The sequence below is a fragment of the Sceloporus undulatus genome, chromosome 1 (genome assembly GCF_019175285.1).
Source record: "Sceloporus undulatus isolate JIND9_A2432 ecotype Alabama chromosome 1, SceUnd_v1.1, whole genome shotgun sequence".
NCBI lineage: Eukaryota > Metazoa > Chordata > Lepidosauria > Squamata > Phrynosomatidae > Sceloporus > Sceloporus undulatus.
In genome coordinates, this window is record NC_056522.1 from 28,146,933 (window position 1) to 28,169,249 (window position 22,317).

General features: G+C 43.4%; 1 protein-coding gene and 1 long non-coding RNA gene across 3 annotated transcripts in view; one reads left to right on the top strand and one right to left on the bottom strand.

Moving 5' to 3' along the window:
- LOC121919779 overlaps positions 1-14,169 on the bottom strand; it is a 37,151-nt gene extending 22,982 nt beyond the window's left edge. Inside the window, exons 1-2 of the long non-coding RNA XR_006101582.1 lie at positions 13,765-14,169; positions 305-461 (exon numbers count right to left, since the gene is read on the bottom strand). This is a non-coding gene — a long non-coding RNA (uncharacterized LOC121919779). The remainder of the gene's footprint in view (positions 1-304; positions 462-13,764) is intronic.
- Positions 1-19,742, top strand: part of SIX2 (SIX homeobox 2) — a 21,321-nt gene extending 1,579 nt beyond the window's left edge. For both annotated transcript variants that reach the window (XM_042446682.1, XM_042446683.1), the window contains exon 2: positions 18,545-19,742. In XM_042446682.1, the coding sequence (XP_042302616.1) occupies positions 18,545-18,848 (304 nt within the window). In that variant the 3' untranslated portion in view covers positions 18,849-19,742. The remainder of the gene's footprint in view (positions 1-18,544) is intronic.
- The last annotated feature ends 2,575 nt before the right edge of the window (positions 19,743-22,317 follow it).

Here is a 22,317-nt window from a genome sequence, read left to right on the forward strand (position 1 = left end):
TTCTTCTTCTTCTTCTTCTTCTTCTTCTTCTTCTTCTTCTTCTTCTTCTTCATCACCATCATCATCATCATCATCATCATCATCATCATCATCATCATCATCATCATCATCATTATATTTATCCATATCCCGCCCTCCTTCCAAAGCTGGGACTCAGGGCGGCTTACGACGTTCAAAACCACCATACAGTTAAAAACCATGCACAAATGTTATACGGTACTAAAATAGACAAATCACTTTTAGGAGTTGTATGAAGCGGTCTCCAACGGGGTTATTTCTGCAGTGGGTTTTGGACCTCACTTACTTGTTGGGGCTCACAACTCCCAGAAACGTTCAGGTCCCAAACCACATCCTCGGAAAACTTTTCATGGAGTTGTGGTCTTCAAAAAAGAAAATTCACTTTCTCCCAGCTCTTTCTGGCAGTTGTAGCCTCAGGCGAAGACCTTTTCCCCTGCTCTTTTCTGGAGAAAGAAAGAAAGAAAGAAAGATGTGACTGTGGACATGTTTGGTTGGCCAATACAGGCGTCACTGTTTTGTGGATTTGGGTTGTTATTATACTTTGCTACTTTGCCAACACGGCTACCTCTGGATATCTTTTTATGGAGTAGTAGTCTCAGGCAAATCACTTTTCCTCAACTCTTTTTGGGAGTTGTAGTTCCAGACAAATAATTTTTCTGCACCACATGCTGGGAGTTATTTTGTTTGTTTGTTTGTTTGTTGTGTGCATTCAAGTCTTCCCGACTTATGGTGACTCTAAGGCGAACCTATCCTGAGCTTTTTGGGGACAAGATTTGTTCAGAAGAGGTTTGCTATTGCCTTCCCCTGAGGCTGAGAGAGTGTGACTTCCCCAGGTGACCCAGTGGGTTTCCATGGCTGCTCTCTAGAATCATAGGCCAGCATTCAAACCGTTACGTCAAAACAAATATCTTTTATGCACATCTTTCTGGGAGTTGTAGTCTCATACAAATAACTTTTCCCCATCCCTTTCTAGGAGTTGTAGCCTCAGACAAATATTCTGCATCTCTTTCTGAGAGTTGTAGTTTTAGACAAATAACTTTTTTGCATCTCTGCACCTTGTAGTTTCAAGCAAATACACCCCTCCTCCCCCCAGTTTTGCATTTCCTCCATAATCCGACTCCAGGTTACCGGCGTTTTTTCGGCCGTAAAATCCCGTTCTGGAGCCAAGGCAGACTTACTACAAATTCACAAATTGCGGCTGCGATGCATTGAAAGCGCTTTTGGCCTCAGCATTTACTCTCGAGTAGGAGCCGGAAAACGGAAGAGTAGCCCTCCTTGTTGTCCAAAACCATCCTTTGGAAAGCTTAAGCCATTTCGCTAAAACGCGACGTTATTATATTAAAAAGTTAACAAGAACGTAAAGCCGTTTTTATCAGTTCTGGGTCCGATTTCCTCTAGAGCCAGTGGACGGACTTTTCAGGGACTGGATTATTATTATTATTATTATTATTATTATTATTATTACGAGAATTATTATTATTATTACTCGGGAAAGTAGTTGGAAATAAATGCTGTTTTTCTTTTAAAAGTGAACTGAAAAGGCGGGTTGGAAATGAAGCCGGTCATCTTCTTTCTCTGTAGCTCCTTCGGTTCAGTAGCCCCTCCTGAACTTTAATTTAACTACATTTTCAGATAATAATCATAATAACCTAACATCTAAATGGTTTCGCTTTGCCTGAAGGCCAACATCCCTTTCTTCATTCCGACAAAACCCATTGAAGCCAACCTTAAAGTAAATCTCATTGACTGAATGGTTTTACTCTAAGTAGAACTAGCAGCTGGGTTTAGGCTAGAAAGGCTCCCAAAGACTATTTTTTTGGGGGGAAACACCCTTTTTATGCCCTCCTAACCAGTATCAGATTTATCTTCAACAATATTAGCCTGAGGTCTTTAGTAGACTCCAAGGTCATAGTCAAAATCCCGAGAAATATTGAGATATTCAGTATAGTATACTCCCTCCTCAAGAACCATACTTCAGATGAGAACAGAAGTTGAAGGGTGCGATCCTGGATATTATTTACCTGAAAGTAACCCACTCATCCTCATTGAGTTCGGATTTTGTGGAGTTTTTGTGTAGGTTTTGTGTGTGTGTGTGCTGAAGTTGTTTTATTTCTGCCCTGTATTTTCTGACTCACATCCCTCGCCTAGGATTGCCCAGCAGCTCCATTCATTTCAATGGGATCGTGGTAGGAACCTTGAATTTGACACTTTGACACCGCTTTGACTGCCATGGCTCCCTTTTCCAGAATCCCAGCGGGATTTGTAATACTACAAATCCCAGATAGCTGCCACAGCACTTAAAGTGGTGTCGAACTGTGTTATTTCTGCGGTGGAGAGGCAGACGAAGATGGTCCAAAGCACACACTGCAGAAAGAAATCCAGTTTGAGACCACTTTAACTGTCCTGGCTCACTGCTAGGGAATCCTGGGAACTGTAGTTTATTGTGGCCCCAGAGCTCTCCCTGAGAGAGAAGGCTAAACGCCTCACAAAAAACTACAGTTTCCCCAAATGCACTAGCATTAAACCAGGGCAGTGAAACCAGTTTCAAACTGGGTTGTTTCTGCGGTGTGTTTTGGACCGAAGTTAATTTTATACAGTTTTGTCTGATTTGAATTATTTTTTTAAAAAAAATCATTGTAAAAAGTCTTTTTGAAATTGTTTTTTATCTTGTGAGCCGACTTGGATCCCTCTCTGGGAGAAAGGCCTAGAAATAAAATGAATATAATAATAATAATAATAATAATAATAATAATAATGCTGGACTCCGAGGCTGTGATTAAAAACTGCTGGAGAATGGGGGCCTTTGGGAGGCTGGTGCCGGATGATCGTGTGATAAAAATCCTTATCATCGCCAATAAATTTTAAAGCAATAATTATGTCCCGATTAACTGGCTTCCGGAGATCGATTGTAAATCTCTCCCTTCTTCTTTGACAAATTCCTTACATTTCTCATGGATGCCAGTTTAAGAGAGAGAAAGAGGCTGCATCCACACTGCAGAAATAATCCGACTGGGCCCACAACAAACTACAGTTCCCAGAATTCCACAGCACTGAGCCATGGCAGTTAAATTGGGGTCAAGCCGGATTATTTCTGCAGTGTGGATGCAGCCCCGGGGAGAGCTCTCTTCTTGCATCTGGATCGCTCTAAAACCAGCCGCATCTACTTTCCTGGAGAGCCAATGCCAACAGTTTTCAGTTCAATGTCGAAGTGCGGCTGCTGCTCTGCCCTTCTCTCCCCGGAGGCAGGCTTCTTTCCTTCCAGGAAAAACTTGTTCCATGTAAATGGGAGGCTTTGGTGGAGGAACCTCTAGAGTAGACTGAATGATGATAATGAGGAATGATCAGAGCTTTTCATCCTTTAATTGAAACATCGTCAGAGATTGCAGACGGGTGTGTGTGTGTGTGTGTGTGTGTGTGTGTGTGTATGTATCTATATATTTGCCTCTGGTGGAATTTCCTTCCGAAAGAGACACATGGATAGCTCTGTGATCAAGTGCTGTACAGTTGCTTACCTTCTGGCCATGAAGCTTTCATTGAGTCTAAGGGGACTTGGTTGTCGTTGTGTGCCTTCAAGTCCTACCAAGTAAGGGGTTTTCTGAGACAGAGTGACTTACCCAAGGACACCCAATGAGTTTCTATGGCCGAGAGAGGATTTGAACCCTGGACCCCAGCATTGAGGTCCAATGCTCAAACTACTACTGGCTCCTCTAAGGAGGTTAATCTGGAGTAAAAGTGTTGCCCATTGTAACACAACAGACGATAACATGAATGCTGCAATACTTTTCTTAGTTAAGAAGATCAATATGTGGGTTCTCACCTAGAAATTCTTGAGCCTTACCTATAAAATACCTAGAAAATCTTGGGCCTTTCCTATGAAAGACCTAGAAATTTTTGGGCCTTATAAATTACCTAGACATTTTTGGGCCCTATCTGTAAAATACCTAGAAATTCTTGGGCCTCATCTATAAAACACAGATAAACTCGAACTGCATCTTCCTCATAAAAACAGTCACATTGGAAGGTTTATATTTTGAGCAATTGCAGTTGAAAATGTATTTTCTCAGAGGGTTCCTCAAAGGGGAAAACGTACTCAGCTTTGGACAGATCAGGTTGGAAAGTGCTACTCAGTGCAATTGTATTTATTCTAGCCTTTCTGAATTTAGAGGGATTTACTCCTAGGTAGACACCTAAAAGGGAGCAACCAACCAACCCACTGTGGTATCAAGGGCAGATTTATTTCTTCCCCCCAAAGATGTGTTCAGAGCTTGGAAGAGTTACCTTTGGGGACTACAACTCCCCGAGCCAGAGCAAGGAGATGTTGTGAGTTGTAGTTCCCAAAGTTTCTTCCCTAAACTCTGACCTATACTTAATGATATTCTGGACACAGTGGAAAACAGAAACCAAGAAGTCTTTGAGGGACTCTTAAGGGATGAAAACAGGACAAGGAAACTTTTTAAAAGTTGGGGGGGGGGGGAGAGGAACCGAGGCAGAGCTACACAAAGGCTCCACAGAGTCGCCAGGTGTCTCTATAATAGATACAGAACAACCCCCTCTTCCTTTTTCTGGGGCTGTGTAAAGCTGTGTATATATGTTTGGCTTCAGGTTGCCTGTTGACTTATAGCGACCCCATGGATTTCATAGGGTTTTCTCAGGCAAAGAATACCCAAATGCGCTTTTGTTCTTCTGAAACTTAGCCTACAACACCAAGTATTCCTTGACGGTTTCCCATCCAAGTCCTAACCAGGACTGATCCAGGTTAGCTTCCAAGATCAGATGGCATCTGGTGCCTTTAGGGTTGCATTCAGGCCCTCTTTGGGCCCTTTGGAGGCAGTTGGTTGGTTGTGTAGATGGAGAGGTTCAGATGTGAGCTGGCATGGTCCTCTTGGAGACCCTGGCTGTGACCAGTCCAAAACAACTCCCATAAAACTCCTCGGAATAATTAGAGGGCAGTTTGCTGGTTCTGGAGGCCACCAGTGGCAGCTCTTCCTCCTTTCTCAGTCATGCTTTCTTAGGAGGCATGGACACTGTAGAAATAATGCAGTTTGACACCGTTTTGACGTCCATGGAGTTACAGGATCCTGGGATTTGTGAGGCACCACAACTCTTTGCCAGAGAAAGCTAAAGACCTTGTGAAGCTGCAAAAGCCAGGCTTCCAAAGGATGGGGCTACAGCACTTAAAATGGGATCGAGAGGCCTTATTTCTACAGTGTAGATGAAGCCTTATAACCTTCCTTCCGTCAGAGAAGGATTTTCACTGAATCTCCACAACAGGCTCGCTCCCCAGCGATTTCTGGGCTATAGCCCCCACCTCAGCCTTATATTTACTGACAGGGGCCACGATCCCTGGTGGATTTTGTGGAGTTTTTCTTTTGGTGTGCTGAAGTTTTTATCTCTGCCCTGTATTTTCTGACTCACTGACCTGGAGGGTCCAAAACAGACTGCAGAAATCCAGTTTGAGACCGTTTTCAATGCCCTGGCTCAATGCTAGGGAATTCTGGGAAATGTAGCTTTATAAAACATTTACCCTTCTCTGTCAGAGAGCTCTCCTGCCACAATTAACTACAGTTCCCAGGATTCCCAGAGCAGTGAAAGTGGTCTCAAACTGGATTATTTCTGCAGTGTGTTTTGGACCTCAGAGGTCTTTCTCGAAGTTCTTTGGAAAAGGGAGAGGAGAGAGACTAGTCTGAATGACAAATAAGCTGGCTGGACATATACAATTAACAAGTTGTTGGGTTTTGTGGGGGCAGTTACACTGCATAGCTTGGTAGATATGGGCCCAGTTTGCTAACTCTTAGCAGGCTGGCTGGGGTCACTTCCAACAAACCTTGTACAATTAATACAATTAACAGGTGTGAAAGTGTGACAGCCCAACGCCCTGAAAGCTCGTACTGTTGTGAAGTCGAAGGCCTTCATGGCTGGCATCCATCATTTTTTGTGGGTTTTTCCGGGCTATGTGGCCATGTTCTAGAAGAGTATTGGTGTACTTTTGTAATGAGAGAATGCAAAGATACAGCCCTGTAAGTCTGTAGAATCAGTACATAGAGTGATCTTGTAGCACCTTTGAGAAAAAAGTTGGCAGTGTGAGCTTTGGTTGACTTTGGTCTACTTCTTCAGATGCATTTGGTGGAATGGAAGCCAGACACAGACATATATATGCCAATAGGTATGTGAGGATGTCAATACAAATTGTTTTGTTTTTAATGATGGGCCTGCAACTTCATTTCCATACACAAATTACAAAGGACTTGTAATGTGTATTGACATCCTCACATACCAATGGTGTGTGTGTGTGCGCGTGTGCGTGCGCACCTGGTTTCCACTCCGCCAAATGCATCTAAAGAAGTAGACCGGTCTACCAAAGCTCATGCTGCCAATTTATTTATTATGTAATGAGAGTCATCTCCTGCCTTGGAGATTCACTTTTAGCACCCTCTTACTCAAGAAATGCCTGACTGCCTCAATGATATTTTCTCCCAACAAACTTTTAGGAGAAAAATTGGCACTTGCTGGTTGTTTTTTCCCCAGGTTTCGCCAACATGTGGGCCTAATAAAACAGACACCATCTGATCAGGCCTGCCCCCCCCCCCTTCTCTCCTCTGTACTCTGCAGAGGCCTCTCTGGAGAATGTAGGTTGCAGTTCCATTGGATTTGCAAAACTGGATTGAGGCTAATCCTGTGGGCCCTATCCAAGGATAAACTTAAGGCCCTTGGGCCTCTGAATTAAGGTGGTTGGATCTCTGGAGTGCCCCTCAAAACAATACCCCCTTTTGCTCCCATTCGTGGGCAATTTTAGCCATGTGGCATAAAAAGTAAACCAGTGAACAGATGAATTTGCAGAGCATGTTAGACATTTCAGTAAGAGTAACTCTCCTGGAGCTTGACTCAATTGCTCAACTAACCTATTTGTTGGGAAATCATTGCATTCTCTCTCTCTCCCTCCTCAGATAGATAGGCTTTTCCCTGCATGCAAACTCCGCTTTCTCCCCTCTTTAAAACATGCCATTTGGTCCCACTGAATCACAGGGGCAATAAAAACCTTTGTAAATTGGTAAACAAATCATTTGATTCAACCAACTTCTTTTTCTCACATACACACCCAAAAAGAGAGATTCTCCTGCTATTCTCCCAGTCTCCCATCTCTCTCCTCAGTTGACTTTCTTCCCCAAAATGGTGGGATAAAGATTTGTTCTTTTACCTAAACTATTCATTAGATAGGTAGAGAGACCTTGTAGCACCTTTGAGACTAACTCATTAGGGTTAGTCCAGGATTATCTTGCTAATAATAATTATGCATTACATAGGTTAGGATGTAGCTTCTATGCATATGTAGATTCAAGCCATGAGTAAAGTTTTGCTTTGAAACTGCAAGCTATTTGTGTTGTCTTTGAGTCAGACTCAGTCTTTAGGGAGCATTGTTAGAAAAAGGCGAATAGCTAGTAGTTTCTGCTGCTTTGCTGATTTAAAAGCTAAGACCTTAAGAGGCTTGGCTTTGATACTTTTGATATTTTGATATTTTGGTTTCCTTAACAGAGGTAAAAGCCTTAGGAAACTTGAATCCCCAACAATATTGAAGACAACAGAAGCACCAAGGAGGTTGAGGAAAGATTGGGGGAAGAAGAGGAACTAAACAACCCCTTTTCCCTTCCTCACTGCCCCCCTTCCAAGCCTTATCACTTACTATCAAATATTATGCTCCAATTGCACCATTGATAATCTGGCCTTGGGTCCATTCCTTCACTTTATAAGTCCCTTTGAGAGGTTTGCAAGAGTATAATTTTATCCAGGATTATTTGGTAATAAAGTCCCACTGTATTGTGCATTGGGAATGATTCAAATAAACATGCGTATAGAAAATGTCCCAACAAAGCCGTGATCCTAGGCTGCATCCACACTGCAGAAACAACCCAGTTTTAACACCACTTTAACTGCCATGGCTCAAAGCTAAGGAACTCTGGGAACTGTAGTTTGTTGTGGCACCAGAGCTCTCTGACAGAGAAGGCTAAATGTCTCACAAAATTATAATTCCCAGAATTATATTCATAGCATTGAGCCAGGGCAGTTAAAGCGGTGTCAAACTGGGTTGTTTCTGCAGTGCGGATGCAGCTCTACACATACTTTCTTGAGAGGAAAGTCCCATAGGACACACTGGTAGTATTCTGAATACCGTAAAAATTGCAGGCAGAAGTCTCTAAAACCCTAAATCCCGAAAGCTTTTTGGTCCCATCCTACCCTTTAAGGGGCTGAATTCGTTTTAAATTCGTTTTATATTTATTTTTTGGCGAATCTGTTTTTTGTTCCAGTGGATAAAATCACTTTCCTACTTTAGATACTTTCAGTACTGACCATATGGATTTCCTGCATGGCAGGGGTTGGACTGGATGGCCGTGCAGTCTCCTCCAACTCTATGATTCTATGATTCTATATAGATTTGACTGATTCCAACTGAAACAGCAACAACAGCCCTCTCCAGTAGGACCCCATGGCCTGGGAATGTAGCAATAAGCTACGATCCTATGCATACTTTTGTTGTTGTTGTTGTTGTTGTTGTTGTTGTTGTTGTGTATCTTTAAGTCGTTTCCGACTTGTGACGACCCAATCGTGGGGTTTGGCCAGTTTGTTCAGAGGGGGTTTGCCATGGCCATCCTCTGAGGCTGAGAGAGTGTGACTTGCCCAAGGTCACCCAGTGGATTTGCATGCAGAAGATTGCCCCAAAACGTTGCATGCACTGGTATTCGCAGTGATGGCAACTGGCTGAGGGATACCTAAGGAAAGGCAGATAATCCTGGACACACACACACACACACACACACACACACACAGACCAAATAATGATAATTATATTGATAATGATAATCAGCAAGATAATCCTGGACACAGCCACACCCACACAGAGAGACCAAGTTATTATTATTATTATTATCATTGATATTATTATTAGCAAGATAATCCTGGATACACACACATAGAGAGACCAAATTATTTCAGCAAGGAAACTGGAGACCAGTTTGGAGGTCCTGAAGGATTTGGCCTGGGGGGGGGGGACTAGGGAAGACTGGTTTCTCTCAGGGAGGAGGGGCAGACGTCCTCCTTTTCCAGGACATGTCCTCCATTTCAACCTTTGGTGCAGGAATACATTCCAAAACGTCCTCAATTTTTGACCATGACTAAGAAGCATGAATTGAGATTTCTACGAGTGTTTTTGGTGGGTTCAAATGGTAAACCACAAATCTTGCTGCTAAAAAAATAAAGGATATTTAAAGTTGCCGACAATTACTGTCACCCAACAAGCAATGCAGTCTGTGACACGATTTTGCTGAATCCCAAGACATTTTGCTGTCGGAGGCCTCTTTTCCAAATCGGGGGACATCGGGTGCGTCTACACTGTAGAAATAATGCAGTTCGACACCACTTTACGTGCTATAGACTGAGCCATCCTATGGAATCCTAAGTCTTTTTTTGGGTCAAAACATACTGGGGTCTCACCAAACGACAAATCCCACGATTGTGGAGGATGGAGCCATGGCAGCTAAACTGGTGTCAAACGGCTTTATTTCTACAATGCAGATGTACCTATAGAACCTAAAGGCATTCGGGTAATTTGAGTACCAAAGGTAGAAAATCCTACCAAAAATATCTCCCGCGCCCAGTAAAAACCCGCGAATGCCAGTAATACAAATAATAATTTGCGGCTTTGTTTCGTTAGGACCAAATCTTCTGCTTCGTTGCATTTAATGGCTAGGACAGACTCTGCTCCGATGTGTCAATCGTTGTGTTGCTAAAGCAGCCACTGAATTAAAGGGGTGGAATGGGTGCAAAATGTGGGCATTAAGAATCCAAACCCTATAATGTTTTCCCCCTTCACTCCCCAGATTTCTAGCATTGCAGCAACTTCCGAATTCAGTCTTCTTCATTTAGAAATACAGCTTAGACGTTCAAAGAAAAGCAGCAGACATAATTAACAAGGGAACGCGAACTCTTTAGGTCCCAAACACACGGCAGAAATAATCCAGTTTGGGACCACTTTAACTGTCCTGGCTCAAGTTTAGCCTTCTCTGTCAGAGAGCTCTGGTGCCACCAAAAATTACCATTTCCAGGACAGCACTGAGCCAGGGTAGTGAAAGCGGTCTCAAACTGGATTCTTTCTGCAGTGTGTTTTGGACGTTGGAAAAGCTATGTCCTTGCAGTATAACTCCCAGAATCCCTCAGCTAGCATGGCCACTGGGTTTTAGGCTTTGCCATCCTTTTAAAAATGTGAATTCCTCGATTTCTGGAACTGCTTAAGCATAGCGGTTTCCACTGGGTGGCTGTGAGGCTACACAATGCTCTCCTTGTCACATCTTCTGTCTGTCACGAATTCTTTGGGTGGTCTTAGCCAACCTAAAACTCTCCCCCTGCTGTCCCCAATTTGCCTGGCATGTGCTTTCAAGTCCCCTGTCGATTTAGGGCGACCCTATGAATCCCAAATGGTTTTCTCACGCAAGGAGTACTCATGCATCTACGTTGTCGACTCAATGCAGTCCGACACCGCTTTGACTGCCCTGGCTCAGTACTAGGGAATCCTGGGAATGGCAGTTTATTGTGGCACCAGAGCTCTCTGACAGAGAAGGGTAAATGTCTTACAAAGCTACGGTTCCCAGACTTCCCTAGCATTGAGCCAGGCAGTGAAAGCGGTCTCAAACTGCATTATTTCTGCAGTGTGTTGGACCTAAATTGCCGGTTGTTGGGATTAACGACCTGCAATTGAAACGGGTCACAAAAGATGTAGTCGAGGGCAACGTTTGTTTCTCTTCCAGTATGGAAATCGATTTGATGTTCAGGTCTATCAGGCTCCTCCTTCCTCTACTTTCAGAGTCTAATGGAAGCCAGAATCCAGAGGTCCTCACTGCAAAGGAGGACAGGGCACCGGAAAATGTAGGACATGCAAAAGAAAATGTAGGGACCTGACAAAATAAAAGCTAAAAACACTCATAGAAATGTAAATCTGTGCTTCTTAGTCATACTCAAAATCCTCCTGGACAGAAGGCTGAAATATAGGTCATGTTTTTTTAAAGGAGGACGTCTGGTTACCCTGCTGTTGTTGTTGTTTACCTTCAGTCCTTTCCAACTTATGGCAACCTTAAGGTGACCCTATTATGGGGTTTTCTTGGCAAATTTCCTCATGGTTTGCCATTGCCATCGTCTGAGGCTGAGAGAGTGTGACTTGCCCAAAGTGGGTCCCCTTAAATCAGAAATATGTTGAATGTATATATAAATGAAGGGACATGACCAAATAAAAGCTTAAAACAAACACAGAAAGGTAAATTCTTGCTCCTTACTCATGCTCAAAATGGAGGAGGTTTTGGACATTCCTCCTGGGCAGAAGACTGATATGTAGGACTGTCAGGGATTTGAAGGGTTAAAACACAGCACACAGGGAAATGCTTGATGTGTGTGTGTTTGGCCATGAGCATTCAGCAGAGTGGCAAGGCTGATCAGCACAGCTGAAGCTCATTGGCTCAAGGACACTTCAGTGTCCAAGTGCACGTAGCCATGGATGATGAAACCATGTGTCTAGATTGCACAGGAGACACATGGCATGGCTACACACCTGAACTCACTGGGTTTGGGAGACCACATGGTCTGGAGACTATATAAGCCCAGGGGTTGCAAGGGTGTGGTGTGGGTTTGTAGAAGGAGTTGGATTGGTATGTTTTGGAGTTTTAGAGATCTGGTTTTGTATTATAGCACTGTGAATAAAGAGCACTTCGGGAGACTTAGTTTCTCTGGTGGTTTATCAGAAGAAGCTACAGCATCGGTTTGCTGTGTGACCCTGGAGGTTCCTGCATTGCTGCAGTTCCTGGAAGACATCCAGTTGCTGTCATCCCAATTGGACTTTGGAGCCACGCTTCAGCTTCTGGAAATTGCCAGCTCTGCTCCAAGGGTCCGATTTAACCCCAGGACTCAGTTTGAGTCGCTGATGAGGATTGTTGGACCCCAGCAGTTGTGCTGACAAGGACATGTCCTGGAAAAGGAGGATGTCTGGTCACCCTGTTTAGTGGAGATTTATGTTTCTGCAAACAAGAACCAGCATCGGATACAAGGAGCCTTTGTAGTGACATATTTTGGGCCTGATGAAGCAATTTCTCAAATTGGCAGGATGTTTTTTAAATGTCCCATCCTCTATATGATACCAAATTCTTTGATTTCTTTCTTTCTTTCTTTCTTTCTTTCTTTCTTTCTTCTTCTTCTTCTTCTTTTTTTTTATGCATACTTACATGGGGCTCCCATTGAAGTGGGAGCATCTTCTGAGTAAGCTTGGTGTGGCTATAGCCATCCTTCTATTTCCCCTTCCATAAAACCTGTTTCTGATGTTCATCTCTCAAACTCTTCAACTCAGTGTCTTCCATTTTAAAGTCACCAATTCAGGTGGCGATGCTGTACCCACATACCTGGGGCTTATTTCTGAGTAGGCATGGATAGCATGGCACAGAAAGGCCTGTTGAATTCACTTGGAAGTTTCTTCTGATTAAGAGGCAGCCTGGTGCAGTGGTTTGAGCATTGGACCAGGACTCTGGAGTCCAGGGTTCGAATCTAACCTCCTGCCATCCAGAGATACACACCTAAAGCATCCCTATTTATCCAACCTCTATTTAAAGACCTCGAAAGAAACAGAGTCCACCACTATCCAAAGAAGTCTGTTCTGCTCTCAAACAGTTCAAATAAGTTTTTCCTAATATTTAGGTGGAATCTTTTGTAATCTGAATTCACTGATTCTGGTTCTAGTCTCTGGAGGAGCAGAAAGCAAGCTCTCTCCAACTTCTACCTGACATCTCTTCAGATATTTTAAGGTAGCTATTATATCACCTCTCAGTCGTCTTTTCTCCAAGATAAACATAGCTGTCTACCTAAGTCACAAAGCTTGGTTTCCAGACTTCGTAAGGCTTGGTTTCCAGACCTTTGCTCATCTTGGTTGCTCTTCTCTCAACACATTCAAGTGGTCTCTGGGGAAAGTCACACTCTCTCAGCCTCAGTCTAGGAAGGTGCAAATCCCCTCTGAAGAAACTTTGCCAAGAAAACCCTGTCTGAAATGACTTGAAGGCACAACAACAGCAACAAGAAGCTTCTGAGTAAATATATTTAGGATGAGTTGGGGATTTAATGATTCAAATATCAAATTGGGATCCTGAGTGTTTTTAAGCAGCAACCTGATGATATCTAGATAACATATAGTATGAGATCTATAGTATCTGTGCTTAGGAGTGTGTGTGGAGGGGGAAATGAGGGAGTTGCCCCTTAAATTAGAATTATGCCTGCCTCATTCTTGTTACATTTTCCTACACTCTCCAAATTTATAGCATTGTAGTATCTTATAACTGGAGCTGGGCATTTGGAAATAGAGTTTGGGCATCCAAAGAAAAGGGGCAGGCAAAGTGACCAAGGGAAGGCAAACACAATGCAACAAACAAACAAACAAAGGAATGCAAACACAATGGAAACGCAAACCTAAATAGAAGAATTCCAAGAGTGAACGATTTTCAAGGTTCCCATTCCCAGAATTCCCATTCCCAGAACTATTCCATTCCATTCCAAGAACTACCATTCCCAGAATTCCATAGCATTGAGCCAGGGCCATTAAAGTGGTATCAACCCGGATCATTTCTGCAGTGCGGATGCACAGAAAAGTTTCTTTTTGGGATGACACCTCCTCAACCAACGTAGCCAAAGTTTCCAAACTCTGGTTTCATCCAGAGAAAGGAGGCAGTATACCTTGCTTTCCTTTTAGAAAAGTGATCATCAGCTCTCCTCTCCGGCCTTTTCCCGCTCTGTTCTTCATCTTCGGCAGGAGAGAGAAGGGATTTGTTTCCTTCCCTTCCCTCAGACCTCATTTTTTGCTGAGCCAGCTGCAAACCGTTTACAAGACCCGAGACCTCCCCAATGGTTCCCTGGAGGGCTGCTGAATTTTCCTCTCCTCCGAACCGTAAAAACATTCCTCCTTCTCCTGTTCGCCTCCCAAACCAAGACCTGGCTTAGCGTCCAAGAAGAGAAGGGACCTGGTGCCTTTGGGGTAGGTCCAATATCTTAACTAGTGATGCTAAGGAAGACGAGCTCCAGTTGCAAAGGCAGATCACGAGGCTGGTTCCTAAGGATAGCATAGTTCAGTAATACTCCAACTTTGGTCCTCCATGTGTTTTGGACTTCAGCTCCCAGAAGCCCCAGCGAGCTTGGCCAACAGCCAGGAATTCTGGGAACTGGCGTCAAAAACTTCTGGAAGAGCCATGTTTGGGAATCACTGGTTTACTGTATATACTTATGTTTTAAGTCTAGAAATTTAGGTTAAAAAGTTGACCCAGAAAATGTAAGTACTGTACTTTAAGTCATATACTATATAAAACCATCCCCTGGTGAGAGACAAGAGTTTAATCTGCCCTGGAAGGACTGACCCCAGGGTTCAAATCCTGGCTCAGCCATGGAAACCCACTGGGTGTCCTGGGCAAGTCACACTCTCTCAGGTTCAGAGGATGGCAATGTCAACCTCCCTCTGAAGAAACTTGCCAAGAAAACCTCAGGATAGGTTTGCCATAGGGTGGCCATAAGTCAGAAAGGACTTGAAGGCTCACAAGAACAACAATGGCTCTTAGAGTGATTTCAGTGACATACACTGGATCAGCTTAGAGAGATCTTGTAGCACCTTTGAAACTAAGTGAAAGAAGGAAGTTGGCAGCATGAGCTTTCGTAGACTTCAGTTTACTTCCTCTGCATCTGCAAGATCTCTTCACGTACCAATTCTACAGACTAACACGGCTATATCTTTGAATTCTACTGGATCAACTTGTTAGCTTCAGAATAACCCTGTGAGGTTGGTCAAACCAGAAGGACCAGCCAAAAGTTATGCAAGCAGAGCAAAAGAGACAAGGCCGCTCCTTTGGTTTTTGAGGACCTATGGTTTTGGGTGGTGCATAGCTTGCAGAGAGCCTGTCCCTTCTTCTTGAACCTGTTTTGGTTTTTGGGGGGAAAGAGGTTAGTGCTATTGGGCCAGGTTGGTACATTTGAATGATCCGTTTTTGGAGTAAGAGCTTCCAGTCAGACTCAAATGAGTGCCATCTCCCAGCAAAGAGGCTTCTGGACATGTTGTTGTCTGTCTTCAAGTCATTTCCAACTTATGGTGACCCTATGGCGAGCCTATCACAGGGTTTTCTTGGCAGAGAGGGTTTGCCATTGCCATCCTCTGAGGCTGAGAGTGTGACTTGTCCCTCAGTGGGTTTCATGGGGGGTATGATTTGGGGGTCTATTGTTAACTGCCGCCAAAGTAGACTTTGACTTCTAGTGACCCTTGCTTTGGAGTTTGTTGTTTTTATTGTTGTTGTGTGCCTTCAAGTCGTTTCCGACTATGGCGACTTTAAGGCGAACCTATCATGAGACTTTCTTGGTCAGATTTGTCCAGAGGAGGTTTTGCCATTGTCTTCCCCTAAGGCAGTGCTTCTCAATTATTTTCTGTCATACCGCCCCCCAGGAAGAAGAAAACATTTTGCGCTCCCCACGCGACTGTAAATAGTATCATCTGTCTATAAAATTGTTATAAGTACACCTCTGCATAACAGAGCCTCGCACCCCCCTTTACGGAGCCTGGCGCCCCCCCTGGGGGGCCCGCCCCACTATTTGAGAAAGGCTGCCCTAAGGCTAAGAAAGTGGGACTTGTCCAAGCTCACACAGACTGAAAGTCATTTTGTGTTCCTTAGGCACATAACATTAATTATTGTTATTGCTGTTGTTGTGTTGTATACCTTCAAGTCCTTTCCGACTTATGGTAACCCTAAGGCGACCCTATCACAGTTTTTTTCTTGGCAGTCTTCTTCAGAGGGGGCTTCACAGTGCCACTGCCATTCTTTGAGGCTGAGAGAGTGTGACTTGCCCAAGGTCACCCAGTAGGTTTCATGGCCGAGCAGGGAATCGAACCTTGGTCTCAGAGTCATCGTCCAACACTCACATTACTATACCATGCTGGTTTGGCCATCTATCTCCCATTTGGGGGGTATCTCCCATTTATTTTGGGGCATGTAATGTTATTTATTTATCCTTGCTGTCTTCTGTTATCATTCATTTATGTATTATTTTTCAAAACTCGTTTGATGGTGTGGCAAGAAGTATTGTTTTTATCTCAGTCTCCATCTGATGATCTCAGTTCCCAGAATAGCTTCTTCTGGTCCCATATTGGAGGAAAAACAGGGTATAAATCAAATACATTTTTGCAATATGAAACAGTGGGGTATTTTAAAAGCTGTTTTGGGGGTGCAGGACCATTTCAATGGATGCCTTTATCCTGCTGGATGAATTTACAGTTTTTCACAGGAGCAGTAAGGAATTGGACCAGCCTCACCCATTATGCCCCTCACTTTCTACAACTATATGCCACCAATAACATCCTTTTTCTAATATAAAGTCTCTAATACAAAGTCTCTAAGAAAGTGGAATTCCAAGTCCTCAAACTCCATTGACCAAACTGTTTCTGGGAGATACCTTGGGTCCCACTCTGGGGAAAAGGAGGCATACAAATGTCACACACAAATATATAAATACATAAAGATACTGTTCAAAGTGATGGAAGTTGTAGTCCAATATATCTATAGGGTAATAGTTTAACGCACACTGATCCAGGGTGGCGTAATGGTCTGAGTGTTGAGACTATAACTCTGGAGACCAGGGTTTGAATCCCAGCTCAGGAATGTAAACCCACTGGGTGACCTTGGGCAAGTCACACTCTCTCAGCCTCAGAGGATGGCAATGGCAAAACTCCCTCTGAAGGAACCTGCCAAGAAAACCCCAGGATAGGTTCTCCTTAAGGTTGCCATAGGCTTAAAGGCACATAACAATAAACAAACAACAAATGGTTTAGGGCCAAGTACATTAGGATTTCCAGGCTGACTCTCTAACACACCTAGCAGGAGATAAAAGACCCTAGCAGGAGTTACTTCTAAGAAAACCTGCAAAGGATTGCATGATTAAACCCTGGTCCAAAACATACTGCAGAAATAATCCCGGTTGAGACAATTTTAACTGCCCTGGCTCAAGGCTAGGCAACTCTAGGAACTGTAGTTTGGTGAGACATTTAGCCTTCTCTGTCAGAGAGATCTGGGGCCACAATAAACTATAATTCCCAGGATTCCCTACTCTTGAGCCAGGCCAGTTAAAGCGGTCTCGAACTGGATTAATTCTGCAGTGTGTTTTGGAGCCCTGTCTGCTTTCACTGGGCACAGGGAGTATTGACTTCAGTGGGTCTCAGACTGGATGAGGCAACTTTGACTCTACATGGCTCTATCCTACAGCTTTTTGGGACTTGGCAGATAAGACTAAAGTCCTCATGACTACAAACCCCAGGATTCCATCGGATGGAGCTACATCACTTAAAGTGGTGTCAAACTGCATTATTACTACAGTGCAGATGCACCCTCAGTTCAGACTTGGAAGGAGGGTGTATGTTGTTTCCTCTCTAGGTAGATGCATCAGAGAACAATGGATTCCTCAAGAAGTCTCTATGAATTCCTCTGACGTTCAACATATACAGGCAATTACTGGGAGAGATATTGATTTGGGGGTTCAGTGTCACCTCACTCCTGTCTGAATCTAAGGACACCCTCCTCCTTCTTCAAAACCTGAAGCAGCCTCTTCCTTGCTACTTCAATTTTAATTTTTATCCTGTGATAGTTCCTTGCAAGCCTCCAAGTGACACAGGTGGGTTGGAAATCGGAAGGCCATGCTGGCTGGAGGATGATGGGGGTTATAGTGCCAAAAAGTATCCCCCCACAAACCCTGAAGGGCATATGGGTAACAGTTGCGTTAAGAATTCAAAGACATTTATATGTTTGTTTGTTTGCTTATGGGATTTATAATTCTGCCTTTCTCCCAGAATTGGATTCAAGGCAGCTCACAATAAATTAATCAAAACATTAATTTCAAAAGTTTTAAATAATAATCAAATCACATTAATATTAATATTAAAACAACAAGAGCAACTCTAGTGCAGTGGTTTGAGTGTTGGACTGCAACTCTGGAAACCAAGGTTCAATTCCCAGCTTGGCCCCGGAAACCCACTGGGTGATCAATGGGCAAGTCACAATCTCTCAGCCTCAGGGGAAGGCAAGAGCAAACCCCCTCTGAGGAAATCTTGCCAAGAAAACCCCATGATAAGGTCACCTTTAGTCGGAAAGGGTTTGAGAGCACACAACACACACACAACATTACAACATAAGTTAAAAATAGCATAGTTAAAACTAGTAAAAAACGATAACAACCATTAAGATGGCATACCATTCTACACAAGCAAAACTCATCCAATAAAAGCCCTATTAGGCTGAAAAATCAGTATGTAAAGGACCTTGAAAGAAAGACGTTGGTGCCATGAGCTTTTCTAGACTTGAATCTGCTTCCTCAGATTCATCAAGGAGAGGAAGATCGGTTGTCTCTGTCTGTCTGTCTGTCTGTCTGTCTGTCTGTGTCTGCATCTTTTGCACCCAGAGCTCATCTTTCCCCTCTCTTTCTGTCCTCTTCCCAGGGAGAACAATGAAAATTCCAGCTCCAATGGCCACAACCCACTTTCCTCTTCCTTGAACGGCAACAAAGCAGTCTTGGGCAGCTCTGAAGACGAGAAGACCCCCTCGGGGACACCGGATCACTCTTCCTCCAGTCCAGCTTTGCTGCTGAATTCGAACCCAGGATTGCAGCCTCTCCACAGCTTGGGCCATCCCCAGGGCCCTAGTGCCATTCCGGTGCCCAGTGCGGACCCTCTGCATCATCACAGTTTGCAAGACTCCATCCTCAACTCCATGTCCTCTAACCTGGTCGACCTTGGCTCTTAAGAAAGAAAGAAATTAAAACCCAGAACATGAACTCAACCTGCTTGTGGCATCAGACCATAGACTCCTAACCAGGCTTCCCAGTCACTCAGCTGTCTTCTTTTAAAAACAACAAGAACAGAAATACCTAGTATCCAAAATGTGGAAAGAGATGGCAAATTCTTTTTCAAAGGGACTTCTTGCCTTGCCTTGAATCTGTCTGTTGACTTATGAGGAGGTTCAATAAGTAAACTGCAGACCTCTTTGTGAGACATTTGGGAGACTTAGCAGGATTTGGCCTAGCTGGTTGCAGAGAAATGGGGGACTTCTCTTTACTATATGTAAAAGGCAAGTTGGGGGTGGCTCAAGAGGTCAATCCAGAAACTACTATGGGAGGAAGAGGGCTACCAGCTTCAGAATTCACTAGCCTTTTGGCACTGGATGGGATCCAGTCTTCAGGTGGCCAGCTTCTTAATTGACTTGTGTAGCTATGCTTCAGTGTGATGTGCAGGTATCAGAAAGTGAAACTTTTCAGGACGTGAGACTAAGAACCTTTTCACACTACACAATGATGGCACTATGAATCCATTTTAAAATTGCATGCAACAGAATCCTGGCATTTGTAGTTTGGTGAGGCACTAGATCTCTCTGGCTAATACTAAATGTCCTTTACTAAACGGCAAGTCCCAGGATTCCATAGCATGGAGCCATAGCAGTTAAAGTAGTGTGAAAGGGCCCTAAAGGTCAGGGCTTTTTTTTTCCAGCCCTCAACCCCTCCATTCTACCCAGACTGACATGTTTCTTGCAAAAAGGTGCTGGGAGGAGGAGGAGAGGAAAGAAAGAAAGAAGAAAAGGAGGCAGGGAAGGGGAAAAAGAGGTTGTATGTCTGTCTTGGAAGCCTCCATGTATAATGACTTTTTTTAAAAAAAAAAAAAAGATGGTTGCACCATCCTCCTTGGTGGTGCTGGTGGTAGTGTGTGGCTTCAGGTCATTTTTCTACTTATGGTGATCCTAAGGCAAAGCTATTAGGGGATTTTCTTGGCAAGATTTGTTCAGTGGCAGTTTGCTATTGTCTCCCTCTGAGGCAGAGAGAGTATGATTTGCCAATGGGCCCCCACTGGGTTTCCATGCCTGAGCATGGATTTGAACCCTGGGCTTCTGGAGTCAAAGATCCAGCATGGTGTAATGGTTTGAGCATTGGGCTAGAACTCTGAAGATAGGTTTGAATCCATCTCAGCCATGAAAATCCCCTGGATGACCTTTGGCAAGTCACATTCTCAGCCTCAGAGAAAGGCAAAGACAACCTATCTGTGAATAAATCCTACTGAGAAAGTTTACGATAGGGCCACCTGGAAATGACTTGAAGGCACACAACAACAACAAGGGTCACCATAAGTCAAAAAGCACTTGAAGGCACACAACAACAACAGTGAAACCACCAAGTATATAGAGAGATCTTGTAGCACCTTTGAGACTAGCTGAAAGAAATAAGTTGGCAGCATGAGCTTTCATAGCATTACGTCTAGTTCCTCAGATGCATTTGGAGAAGTAGCGTCTGAGGAAGTAGAATGAAGTGTACGAAAGCTCATGCTGCCAACTTCTTTCTTTCAGTCAATCTCAAAGGTGCTACATACTCATTCTGCAGACTAACATGGCTATATCTTTGAATTCAAACCACCACACCATTTGGGATCTCACTGTCCCCCTGCACATCAACAAATACCTTTTTTGGAAAGTAACCTCTGTCCACTAGTGGGCATTTTTAGCAGGTCTTAGGCATATCATGGGCCCCAGTGGTAGAAAACTGGCCCCTAGATCTGCAAACTTTACCCCCATCCCATTCTAGAATTACCATGGCTTCAAGTCAATGACAGATAAATTCATACCGCTGAAACCTAGCCCTTGTCTAAGCCTGTGATTTTTCCTGGTGGCTTTTGGAGTGACAGTGAATTACATGCATCTCTTAAGCCTTCCCCACTCTAATACTTTCATTTTGCCACAGGTGTGGGACTACAATATGCATGATCCTCATCTAGCAGACAGTAAGGTGGGGTTGATGGACCTGATAGGTCCTCTGGACAGCATCAATTTTGGAAAGACTATGAAAAGCTATAGCAGGATACATAGCTTGGAACTGTTACCTTTTCTGGACTACAGTGCCCAGATTACCCCAGTCAGTTATTTCCGCTGGGGATTCTGGGAGAAATAATCCAAAAGGCCACTTTTCTAAGATCAGATGTAGAGTCTGCTGGCAAAGTTGGTAAATCCACCCAATCCTGTTTACAACTATGAATTTTTTACTTAGGAATAGCAGCTAGCTGAAATTATTGATCAGAAGGACAGACTGCTTTAATTTGCAATCTGAAAGTGTTTTTTTAAAATAAGACAGATCAACTTCATTGATGGTAATGAGACTTCATGTAGATTGTGAATGGTAGAAAAACAAGAACAAAGTGTTACATGATGGGGGAAGCAAAAAACAGAAGAGGAAAGAGAATAGTCACTTTTCATCTCCCAAACACAACTGTGATAAATGTCCTTTACACAATACAAGCTACAGTTCAACTGCTGTAGTAGCAGCCAGCTTGTAAAGAGCTGCTGACATCAGACATGCTCCTAGTGTCATCATTCTTCTTTGCTATACAAAAGAAAAAGAAGAAAGACAAGAGGGGAAGGGAGGGAGTATTTATGTTGCCTTCATCTTTTAAACTTTTTGTTATTGTTGTTATTCTTAAGCAGGGATGCCAAACAAACAAACCTGAGATCCATAAGTCACTTAAGATAGAACTTGCCCTCAATGGATGGAGTCAACAGAGGCTTAAGCACTGGCAGGTGAAGCTGGGACATCTGGGTTGAGGTCATGGACTTTGTGGGCTCGCTTCAATCTCAGTTCCCTCATCTGTAAAATGGGAACAAAGGAGAACTACCTCACAGGGCTGTTTGTGAGGATAAAGACTATACAGCGTTTTGCACATTTAACATTGAGATAGCCTATATCACTCATTATTATTCATAATACTTGCGAAGTCTATGGGGCCATGTCCCCGCCCCAGCAATATGCTTAATGATCTGGGATTAAGTGGTTTCCAGGTTGCATTCTTAGGCCCCAAGTCTGAACAGTGGGAACTCATGATATCCACCCAAACCATACAGGGCCAAGAGTAGTCCTTATATCTCTATCTATCTCTATCTATGTATCTATATATCATAAGCCGTTGCTGCTCATTGAAACCCAAGGAAAATTACCAAGCGCCAGCAAGTCCCTCCCCAATCTGGAATTTTGTGTATTGTTTATATATTATGTGAATACGGTCTTTGAAAAAAATCTGCTTCTATTTTATAATAAAATCAAGAAATCCAGCCTACCATGGAAGAGATGAAGGGTTTTGTTTTTAACCACCATTTGGCTGTCTCAGTTTTATGAGTTTTAATTTTAAATAGCAGAATTTAAAATGTTGAATGGCAGGTTTTGAGAAGCATAGTCTTCACTCTT